Raw genomic sequence first — 12637 nt, 5'->3', positions numbered from 1 at the left:
ACCACTTTACTGTCACATAACATGGTATAATGGTATTATGATGGCCAGGCAAGTGGAATGGAGCCTGCTTCCTTTTGTCTGTCACAGACACACACACACACACTGGTTTTGCATTCTTTGTGTGGACACTCATAATGCATTTCCCTAGCCACTTACCCTTACCAGCAGGTCTTAACCCCCAAAATGTCCTCACTTCGTATGCTTTATACAATTTTTGGTCCTCACAAAGCCACAAAATACAAGAACACTCACACACGCACAACGGTTCGCTGAGCTATATTCTTAGGGCACTGCACTGAGATCCATGCATATGTACAGCCTCATCACAAACTAGTTACTGCTTAACCCAAACCTTAACCACAACCAGTCAATGCTTAACGCTAACCTAAAAACCACAATTCAAATCTTAGCCTAAACCATTTCCTCCTCAGTTTTGGTCCACGAGGACTACACATCCTGCTTATGCCAAAGGTCCTAAATAGGTACAATGCAATACAACTGTAAATGGGTACAATGCAATACAACAATACACACAAAGGCCAGTGATTGGCTGGCACACATTTTTAAGAGATGAAAGTGGAGAAAGCCCTCTATCAAAATGCCTTGGTAAACACAGAAAGGTCGGGGAATGGATTCTTTGCTTTGAAGTGTCAGCTGATTACTTTATAACTGGCAACATGAAACTATTTGAAGGGGCAGAAGGATTAAAAAAAAAAAGGCTTTGCAGTGTGGAGGGAGAGAGGTAAAAATAGATAAGGTTCCAGCTGTGTTTGTTTTATCAATAAAAGGTAGACGGGCAGATTTAGTTTTCAGTCTCTTTATATATGAAACACATTCACGGAGTAACTGTTAACAGTTAAATGCTGAATATTTGAGCTCTACTGACAGTTTGCACATAATAAATCTGGAGGTGGACAGACATTATTCAAATAGAAAACACTGCGAGTGATTCATCTTACATTACACTCACTTAATGTACCACTGTAGTGAAATTGTGAACCTGGGGAATGGGAACCCATACATGCAAATAGGAATACAGCCCCTCTTTAAGTGCAGCTCTTATATTATTGCTTTTAGTCCCCTCGAAAATACTTAATACAGTATGCATACCTTACCACTTTCATTATCAGTTGTTCAAAACATGTAAAGATGAACTTGTTTTATGAAACATAAAGACATGACCACATATTTAGAGCCAAAACAGTGTTTGGATTATTACTAAATCCCTCATTTGCATCATGATGTAGTATGTACTGTACCAGAGGAAAAGCATCATTTACACTAAAACACACACAAAAAAACTGTTAAAAGGAATATGAAGACAAATAGGAATAGGAATAGGTACGAGAGTAAGGCAGGTGTGCATCAAGTCACATTCTCTCCTGCAGAGTTTGGTGTTACTGTGGTCACTCACAAGAAATACATTTCAAAGCATCTTTAAACGTTCCCACAAATATGGTGCATTTTAAAGTATTGCTATTTTAGCAGATTCAGATGTTCCCTTACATGTAGCAGACATCACCAACAATCGAAAGAGAAAAGGAATATGTGTCAATAACAGGATTTACACATAATTAACGCATTAACACATGATTTAAAGGGTTTCCCCAGCCCCCAAAACCATTAAAGAGAAAACGGACAACTTTTGTGTCACTTGCAGATCAAGGTGGAATTGTATTGTGGTTAATGTCATAAAGACGCTGGAACGTTTCCATAGACATGGTGATATATGTGCCATAACAAGCACAACTGCTTGAAAAACAACCAATTCATATGCACGTTCTAGTCTTTTTTTGCATCAGGGATACTTACTACAGAAGATAAAGGCTGCTGAGTTATTGAAGTGTCGTACATGTTTTACCCAACCAAGATTTGACATTTAACACCGCTCCTTTGTGCTATAAATCGTGTTGTAATTGTTTTGCAAAAACAATTACAACCCGGTAGCTGAAAGAAAAACTGAGCGAAAGACAGAGTTCTAGAGGACTAATTGAGAAACTAACTAAAGGACTAAAGGAAACTAACTAGGACTAAAAGGAAACTGTTCAATCACTTTTAACATCATAGAGGAAATTGGGCCAAAAAAGTAGACAATTTCCTCTTTTGTAAAAATGGAAAAACAAACATGAGGATAAACATTCTTTTCATATTTTAATCACATACTTGAGTGTTTTGAGGCTTTTTTGTTTTGAGGTATTTTGCATTTGATTTAAATTGAATAAAATGCTTAACAGCAATGAATGTTCTTGATTAAAGCTATATTAGGTAAAATGTAGGAGGAAAAGATGAGTTTGCGGTTTTTCAAACAAACAGGAATCACAGGAATTGTCTGTGGCATTAACTTTGAGTGCACACAATACAAAAACCTCAGCAAGTGTTGTTATTTTTCTGCTTACAATTAACTGGACAGCAGAGGTGGATTTACTGACTTGCTATAAATCTCTGTATTATTATTCAGAGATTATTCTCTGTATATGATTCAGAAAGTTACATATGGATATGCTAAATGTAAAAAAAACTCAAAAGGAAATTGATGATGTGATGGTTGTCAAACACTGACTTGTGCAGCTTCAGGCATCTGAATATGTCATCTAAACCCTGTCTGGTGTCTGTGGTGTGGTAGTTGGTGCAAACATCATCTGGATTTGTGGGATAATCAGATAATCAGAGTGTGTTCAGTCGTTGGCGATTGCTTTGGAAGTGTAGTGTCTCAGTGGCATTGGTTGGGGTAACCCATGGAATGCTTGACAGCTTCCTCCAGTGTCTTTCTGGTTACCAGTAGTCGTACCACATCCTCCTTTTTATTTGTTAGTCTTTTACGAGCCTTGTCATGGGGCACCATGGTCATATCCCAGCCGTTCACCTGGGATAAAGAAAATCATTTTGTTTGAACGGACAGTTGAGGGTTTTTTTTTTATTCACGTTTGTATCAGGTACTGACAACATTGACTTTGCCGAGTGTGCAATGTTACCATAGACCTGCCTAGGAGTGCACACACTCTCACTCATAATAACATGCCCACACAGAAAGGGACAAAGGAGCTGCAGTTCTGCTGCGGTTTGTGCCACATGGGTGCATTTGAACATAGGATTTCAAAAACGAAGTCAAAAGTTAACATAATTTAAAAAAGAGTACTCATGAGCACATACCGATGCCAAAGCTTAAACACCTGTCCCTGCATTTTAGATACCGGCACCTGACATTTTTATATTTTGATCCACTGGATCCAGACGACTTTCTGGATCTGTATAGATCATAGACAAAATGTATCCTGATCTGATGATATATGGATATGAACTTGTTAAACAGGGCTTTTTAAATTTAAATTGCCACCAAATACATAAACAGATTATGTATTTGGTGGCAATTTAAATTTAGACCTGGATGAAACATAGTCTGGTAGAGTGTCTGATCCTGCATAAACATTCCAAATTTTGATTACATGAGCTTTGACAGAGATATGATTTGCAGCCATGTTATAGGTGAGGGTGTCCTGGACGGCCCATGGAAACTGCAATACCTCATACAGCCACATTTAATAAACCTAAAGTACCCGTTTAAAAAAAGCTGGAGCCACTTTTTTTATTACCATTACTATGATTATTACTAAAGTTAACATCACTCTTCGTGATCATGGCTCGGCTCCTAATGCCCAGCTCACTCTTGTGTACACATAGCGCCATCTTGTGGATTTAGAGCACAGCAGCTCCATTTTAATACCCACCTGCAATATTTTGTCTCCCATCATCAAGTTTGCCGCCTCTGCTGGTCCTCCCGGTGTTATCCTGGTCACATAGATACCCTTTGGACAAAAGAAGCACATGCCATTATCCCACTATACTTCCTCTTCTTCAGCCTATAGAGCATTTTTCTTCTTTCTTTTTTTTTATTTAAATTAAATTATTGATATTTGCCATGGCGTATTGATTATCTTATTGCATGAGGAAGGATAACAATATATCACCAAACCGATATTTTGACCCCCAACCCCTAGTTATTGTCATATATAAATTCCTATGAACTCTTACTTTTAAAATTAAGCAACTTATGATGATGATGGTGGTAAGATCTTCTTTTGGCTTCTACCATCAGGAGTCGCCACAGTTGATCATCTGCCTCAATCTTGCCCAATCCCTCTTCTGTCCTCTTCTTTTACACCAAATGTCCTTGTGTCCTCCTTCACAACATCCATGAACCTTCTCTGTGGTATTCAAATATTAATGCTGCGTTTAGGAGCTTAATATTGATCAATGGAACGCGCCAGGAAGGGTATCCGTGCAAACTCAAGTATGCGGATCATTCGCTGTGGCGACCCATAGAGAAATAAATTATTGATTATAATACTACAGCCAACAATTAATTCCATCATCTGTCTGACAAGCTTTTCATATTTCTTACGTTCTTCACTTAACTTTTGTACATACAGTATTTTGGTCAATCATCACTTGATTGTTGGACAGAGAAAAGCAGCAGTAAAACCTCACGTTGTTTAATAACATACTAGATCAATAAATGAAGTGATCAACTAATGAGCTATATCAGGAATATTGTAAACTCCTCAACAAAATGAGACAGGAGCCCAGTGCACTTTTAAAGATAAATGTTTTGTGATATCAAGGTGAGGGAATGTAATCATAATGCTTCCGTAAAGATGTAAAGAATGTCTGTTTACATAGCCAGCACATTCAGATGTGGCTTAGAGCAAAGCGGCAGTCTTTCCTTTTACTTCCTATGATCTCAGTCTGGTTTGTTCTTACGTCAACCTACAAAAATGTGTTCAAGCCTGTCCCTCAGATACAGTCTTACCTCACCTAAACACTGCTCTAGAACTGCTGTGCAACAGCAGAAGCAGGAAGTATATCGCTCACTGATTATCTTTAGATAAAATGGTAACACATAAACAAACTTAAAATGAAAAAGTGCAGTTGAAGGCAGCAGCATGGATGTGTTTCTCTTAAGTTTTTGAACAAGCCTCATCACTCTAACCAGTCAGAGGAGGCCAATCCGCTCACAGCCAGTTTGGTCAATATAAACATAAGGTTGGTGACTTCATCATAGCTGATTTTTGAAATCCTACTGCACTGCAGAGTGACCCTCCTTCCAAGCTGCTGACAGTCAGTCTTAACCTCAGTATGACAACAGTAGTTTTAGGTTAAGCCATGTGTGCTGCCATGACAGCATATCACTATCTGCAGACAACACCCAACACAGAAGCTAAATAATAAAAACAAGTAACACTCCCCAGTGACATAATAGGAACTGTTTACAATGAATCACTTTGAAAGATAAATGGCCGAGCACCAAGCTGGTCAACCAGAGGTGTAACAACATGGTGTAAGTTGTAACGTATTCTTTACTATTTGTATGTGAGGTGCAACACCATTTTTTAGAGCAGGTGGAATATTAATCCATTTTATCCTGTGTTTTCACTGTATATTCTAGAAATGAAATACTCTTTGTAGGCTGTTTGTTGTCTCTGCCGTGCTGTACACTGTTCTGCAGCTGTTGCTACACTGAGGGGAAAATAAATTGTATTTGATTTGATTTCACAGATTTATATTCCTCGGTGTATGACTGGATCTGTTGTTGTAGTCTGGTTATAATGATAATGATGGTGATGAGAATGTCTCTTTGTTGGCAAATTGTCAGAAACACACAGGTTTGTGCTCCTATTCTTGTTAGGTCATGACACTACATTATCCTTAACCTTAACAATAACCAGTTAATGCCTCACCCTAAATTTAAACAATTTAAAAACTAAGAAATTAGGTTGTGTCTCATTAGGACCAGGTTTTTGTCTTCATGATGACTACTGGTCCTGATAAGGTCAGTGTTTGTGCCAGAAAAGGTCCTAAAGACAATACACACACTTACTTTGTCAGTCTTGTCCTCAGAGAAAGGATTCTGACCAGGATCCTGGTCTATCCCTCCTCCGATGCTGAAGCCCAGGATCAGATGATCTCCCTGTCGTAGTTTCTTAATCTCAATTTGTTGCTGTGTCATAAAAAAAAGCTAAATCAGATAAAATGTCCTCCCAGAGGCTAATCAACCATTCCCAAACAAGTCACAACACAGACAAGCCAGAGAAAGAGTTTTGACTGGTTGTTGGAAATCTGAACTAATTGTCCATCAGTGCTGCATAACTCAGCCAATACTAGATATATTCCTGTACATTACTAAAAGACAGATTATATGAGAGGCAGAGAGGAACACCTAAAATGTATTGTAACAGTCCCATTCAACTTTAATTTCTTTGTTAAAAAAGGATAAACACTGGAAATGACAAGAAAAAACAAGTAACTATTATTTGCAACAACGAGGCACTGATTAATCTAATCTTGGTTTAAGCACATGACAAATGATGGACTTCAGATTCTGACCCATGGTTATTGAAGCCCACATTGACTTTATAAGTGCAGCCCTGCCTTTGACACAGACAAGCAGCTGCAGGCTCAAGAAACTAGATGGATGTGTGACTCTGGCAACAACACTTGTCAAGACAAAGACCGCCTGTGTGCATGCTGATGAATAAGCAGTGAGTCCCTTAGTGCTGTGGCCGATACAATGAAGTCTGAGGATGTTGGAGAGCTTTGAAGAGTCAGTCAGTCAGTCGGAACTTTCTGGCACAGTTCTCGCTTCTAGTAGAATCAGAGGCAGTATTTCTCTCTGTTACACTAATACTTAAATAAACGATGATAGCATACCACTTACCTGTCCCTATTCAATTACATTTCTAGGTATGGAACTGCTGAAAAAGACGTCAGTGACGTCATTCTGACTAGCAAATACTGAATTGCAGATATCTGTAACTGTAGTTTTTGACTGGTAAGAATGACGTCACAAATATCTGTAATGCTAATTCCACATAGTCAAACTAAAGGCTTGTCATATTGATAGAAATATACACCTATATTTAGCATAATGTGCACATTCCTGTAATGGCCGCTCCAAAGAAAGCTCGTCTTTAATTTGCAAATGTACTAATAGCTGCTAATATTCTAATACTGTGTGTCCACCAGGAAGACTGAAACAATCACAGTGGTGACGCCCATTGCAACTGTTCACTTATGGCTAAACTGTACCTATCAACACAACAATGTTTTTAAAGTAAACGCCAACGACATAATGTTAGGAACGCACTAGTCTCTCCCATTTGTCTCACTTCCTGATGTGTTTTTAAACAACTTGACGTGATGGTTTCAGTGAAGTCAGTCGAAACCACTGTTCTCACTGTGGCTACACTAGGATTTAACTAACAAAGTTAAGTTTTTTTCACTCACGTTGACGTAGATAACAAGTCAACCAGTGTAAACGGTGTCAACTGACTCAATTTTGTTCGTCACTGACACGGGTTATGGTCAAACCGCTGAACAATAGGGAACAACCCCGCTCCCCTCCCAAACTTACCGCTACAACACACATGGGCTGTCCCGGGACGAAAGACATGCTGTTGTCGGAATGTTTCACACTCGAACACAACGAAGAAAGTCGCGAAAATAACTATATTTTGCAAAAAAAAAAGTGAGAACGAAAGCGTGTTCGACGTTATGACGAGAACTTCCTCGGTCTTTGCGTGAATACCAGCAGCGGTATGATCCCTGGATAGAAACCAACGTCTTCCAGCATGACGTCATCCCGTCTCCCATCAATTCAGGTTTGCGCGTTTTGCAGCACGGGAGCAGCCCACGAGGGCGGTGTCTACCGGTTGGCCATCGCCCTACTGACTGTGTAAAGAATGCTGGAGCAGGTTCCTGTGTTTTCCTTAAAAGGAAGTGGGATCAGCTTCAGCGAGACACTTGCATATTCTATATGTGGAAAAACAACTCAAACCAATGAACATTAATATTGGAAAAATGAATATATCACAGCTTCATTTATAGTTACATTATGTATTACATTATGTATTCTGCTTTTACACAGTGGAAGTTCCTAAAGGTTAAACCAATTGAAACAGTTCAGTAAGAATGAACTCTACCATAATTCAGTTGTATTAATGTATACAAGTATAAAGTTTAATGAGTCAGATTGTATTAGGGGCAAGCTATAATTAGTACATGATAAACATAAAGTTGATGTAATGATGAGACATAAAAATTACAATGTTTTGGAAAATATAAACTGCATTGTAAGTGAAATAGTGAGTCAAAGATGTATTATTAAGTAAGAAACTCTTTATTATATCAAAAGAGAGGTGAGATAATAACGGAAAGAGTGTCTTTTTCTGGCAAATAAATGGCTCCATAGTCTGTTTGTGCCTTTGTGTAAATAAACCACCGTCACATGCTTGAGTAGCTGTTGTGGTTTTCCGCCACTAGACGGCAGCATTTGGTTTGGACTGATTCTTGTAAAGTGGGGGTGTCAAACTAATTTTTGTTCAGGGGCCACATACAGCACAATTTGATCTCAAGTGGGCCAGACCAGTAAAATAATAGTATAATAACCTATGAACAACAAGACCTCCATTGTTTTTTTCTCCTTTGTTTTACATTTAATGAAGGATATTTTTTACAAAACATGACATTTCTTGAGAAATAAGAGTGCACTTTCAACAATATCATGCCTAAATTTACCATTTACACATCACACTGGATCTATAAAGGCACAAACATCTTGTATTTGACATTAGATTGTAATCGGAATGTCAAATTTAACAAATTCATTCTGTGGGCCGGATTGGACCCTCTAGCGGGCCGGTTCTGGCCCCCAGGTCGTATTTTTGACACCCCTGTTGTAAACTAATTGCATAGACTTAGTGAGTGAGGTACCTTGTGATTTCAAATGAATTTTCCGTGGTGTTATGATGTGTATAATTTTCATTAATACACATAATCATATTACCAACAATGGCTTCAAGAGTTGATGTCAGAAAGTTGAATATCTATAATGCATTTGTGTACATTTCTGAAATATAGGCCACATCGATTACGATATCTATTGAAGTGCCATACCCTGAGTCATAATTCATGAATATAGTTTTCGACTGAGTTATGATGAGAGATGGAAACAGGATTTTGATGGCCTCCACCTCAGCAGTACAGTGTGGCCGCATGACCTCGTTTCACAAGTCCTAAACATTTTTTTGTTGTTGTTTTAATTCACAAAATCCTCTCAGTATATACTAAACACCAACATGTCCACCAAACTGAAAATCCACTTTACTGAAGCAATGGCATGCAAAGTTCAGAGTGAGAAATGAAGAATGAATGAGGAACTGTGCAGAAGCAGAGCAGGAACAAACTTATGGGGGAATGAAAAAAAGCTTTGTTCGTGCAAAAAACTAAATGTTATGGAAAAAATAAATGAACCTCAGAGCAACACAAACAAAGGGCTTTAAAACAGTCATATTATTTTTTTATAGTACTTTATTATCTCAGTCATGTTGCATCTTTTCATACTTCTCATAGATAAAGTGCGCAGTCAGAGACATAAATATCAACATAAATTACTTACTGACCTGTACTTTTCTACCTCTGAAACAAGTTAGACCAGTTTCTGTGTTTTCAGCCTACCTGCTGTTGATAACTGATCTGCATCAGGTCCTGCCATGTAAAGTTCTTGTATTCAAAGTATCTGCTATTAAAAGACTCATTTCCTGATTTACATAACACCAGACTTCCTCTTTCAGCCTGCTTATTACAAAAGACACATTCACAACATCTGGCCTGAATTAAAAGGCCTAGAACCAGCAAAGTAGTCAGCAAATTAGTCTCATCTAGAGACCGATATACAGTCCACTTAACAAAATATTCATGCAACAAATAAAAGATACAAGATAATCCATCCACTGGGCAGGTACGTATCAAGATATGGAGCATCGTACACATCAACATCGTTGGAGGAGGAGGAGTGGACCAAAGTTCCACAGGCCACAGTCAAAATCCTTTGTGAAAGGAAAGTATTACTGACAGTTTCACTGTCCCTTCTCAAAAATGACCTACATGTGAACCTGGAGCTCAGTGCCTAATAAAAGTGCTTCTTCAAGGAAAACTACACATTATAGAGCAGCTTTTTATTGTGACCAGTCTGAGGCACACCTGTGCAATTCTTTATAATTAGCATCTCCTTATGTCTCACCTGCCATGTGGATGGATTACTGCACTAAAGGTGTAGTGCTCACTATAACAGATGTTAACTCATTTGTGATATTTTTATACATATATGTCATTTACTTCAATTCATCAAATACGAGCAAAAACTGTTGCATTTCTATACTTGCTGATTAAATTACATTATTTCTTCTTATGTAGCAAGAAAAGAAAAGACGATACACTGATACCAAATACTGCCACATATGGACAGCAGGTTCATCTCTTTCATTTATTCTATCTACTCATGTAGAGCAAGGGTGTCACAGCGGTGTTGGCAAAGTAGGCAATAGTCTGCATGAGGCCCTCAACTGAGCTGATTTATGTTATCTGCAGCAACATTTGTCCCTGATTCTCTTTAGCCTGGGGCCCCTGAAGTCTGTCGAAGCACCACTGATTTTAATCCACTGGACAAAATGAAGGTTGTCAACTGTTAGTGGGTGACAGGAATCAAAACCATCTTATCATTTAGTCAGTCAGTTGATTTTTACTGATTGTTCCTTCAATTATTTTGTTATTAGTCATGAGTCAACTCTTGTAATTTATTTGCTTGTTTCACTATTAATTCATTTCACAATTCATTAATTCACTTTCAAGTAATCCACATTCATAAACTACATATAAGGGTGCACTTGTGCGTCGTAGCCCGGGGCAAAGGGAGGAGGCGGCAGGTACTCGTAAGGTAACTCTTCCGCTTGATTGCAGCCAAATTGTGTCCAATCGACACTCTGCTCACCTGAGATCTCCTGGTACTCAGTGTTGTCTTGTGCCTCCACAGTAATCTCTGCATACAAATGATGCTGTGAAGTGCTTTTCTTTTGTAATTTTTTCCTCAGATTCTTCAGGTTGGAGACAACTGACAGCTTCACGTCGTGGCTCTTTGCAGGCTGACAGTTGCTACTCCGAGGGTGTTCACTGAGACCATCAGGTGCAGACACCGTCCTGATACAGACCTGGTTCTGAAACATCATGGAGCACACAGCAGAGCACAGGATATAAGAACTGCAGGCATTTGACATTTAAAGGCAATGAAAATGTGAGTATGAACTGAAAAACAAAAAAATCCCTTTACTACAAGATGAATGCTTCAAAAGAGGAACCAGCATCCTGTTACTGACAGCTGTTTTTGTGTTTCTTTTCTTTAAAGGTGGAGTGAGTTAGAATAATAACCCCTTTACACTGGTCAAAAGAACGGCTTCTTTCCCAGTATAAACAGGTTTTTGACCTGTGGGAATATGTTTGATCAACTTTCACTTTCTGGGTCAAATTACTATTACTATTATAAACTCTGCAATATACTGTACGTGGGTTTTTATTAGTGAACATCTTTATTTTTCTTGGTTTGCTTCATTCTTGGCAGTGATGCAAAGTCCAGCGTATGTTTCGATGCAACGCTATGACACGCATTCATCTTCTAGGAGTTAACAAAGCTGTTAGCTACAGATATTTTTTAGAGAATATTACTTTTTACAATTTGGGGAAGCGCTTTTATTAGTGCCTTGCATTGTGTTGCTCCCCACTGAGTTTGAACCTAGAACCTTGAAGATAACAAAGTAAGATTGGTGTCACTGAGCTCCACTGCAATGTCGTTTTCTTCTTCCTCTGACTCATTTCATTTCTGGCACCTGTGACATCACTTATCACCCACATGTGAAAAAACACCAGAGTGCAGACAACCACTGGCAACAGAAATCATGTTCACTGGCGGGTACAACTAGGGACGGGAACTGGAGTGGCTTAGTGGCTCAGTGGTTAAGACCCTACCTTGTGTACCAAAGACATCATGGTCGCAAGTTCGATTCCACCCCTGGATAATTGTACTTGATTCCATTGTAAGTCGCTTTGGATAAAAGCGTCTGCTAAATGACATGTAATGTAATGTAATGTATCGATCGGTCCGGTCAAAAATCACTGCATCAGATATTGGATGGATACAAAATCCAACACAATCCAAAAATCCTATATGTCCCATGCTTCACTATGCAGAGACAGTAAAAATGTAAATAAAAATCAGCAAAGGTGTTTTAGGTGAGTCATGTCTGGCTTGTTTAGAACAAAGAATTATGACTCAAATGTGTTGTTAAACAGCTTCATAGTTCATAAATGATCTACAATGACTGTTTTGGACTAATATCAGTATCGGTAGATGCTCAAGTTTACAAAAGAGACTTCAGGGATGTGTAGTGGTGACCCGTCAGACCTAAGTGTGTCAGGGAACTACTGTGGTGGACCATTACCTTTAAGATTGTTAAAGTCATTATTACCGTGGCAGGAGATAGTTCTTTCAGATCTGGTCTGTTCATTTCCTCCTGTGATTCTTTGTTTCGCCAGTTCAGTTGCATTGAGTTGCTCTGTAGCAAACTGTCATCGGGTCTCAGGTGTCTCTCAGGAAACAGAAGTTCTACATAGTCAGTCTGGTCATTTGAGGGCTAATCAGAGAGAGAGAGAGGGAAGAAGACAGAATATGATTGTGTACTGTAAATGCACAATAAGTGAAAAATATCTAGTGTTGTCAATTCAACATCATACATTTCTACTACATAAGACAATA

General features: G+C 38.6%; 1 protein-coding gene across 2 annotated transcripts; it reads right to left on the bottom strand.

The window, feature by feature from the left end:
* Window positions 1-801: 801 nt before the first annotated feature.
* tax1bp3 (Tax1 (human T-cell leukemia virus type I) binding protein 3) lies at window positions 802-12380 on the bottom strand. 2 transcript variants are annotated; one of them, XM_044016051.1, is made up of 5 exons: window positions 12351-12380; window positions 9511-11045; window positions 5876-5995; window positions 3726-3803; window positions 802-2863 (listed from the first exon to the last, which is right to left on the bottom strand). In XM_044016051.1, the coding sequence occupies exons 2-5, from the start codon at window positions 9829-9831 to the stop codon at window positions 2711-2713; spliced, it is 672 nt and encodes a 223-aa protein (XP_043871986.1). In that variant the 5' UTR covers window positions 9832-11045; window positions 12351-12380; the 3' UTR covers window positions 802-2710. The 2 variants fall into 2 exon arrangements, with proteins under 2 accessions (XP_043871986.1, XP_043871987.1); XM_044016052.1 differs by lacking the exons at window positions 9511-11045; window positions 12351-12380 and adding an exon at window positions 7409-7787.
* Between the last annotated feature and the right edge of the window lie 257 nt (window positions 12381-12637).

Source organism: Solea senegalensis, unplaced genomic scaffold, assembly GCF_019176455.1.
Source record: "Solea senegalensis isolate Sse05_10M unplaced genomic scaffold, IFAPA_SoseM_1 scf7180000014118, whole genome shotgun sequence".
NCBI lineage: Eukaryota > Metazoa > Chordata > Actinopteri > Pleuronectiformes > Soleidae > Solea > Solea senegalensis.
This window is presented reverse-complemented; position numbering and strand designations above follow the sequence as displayed.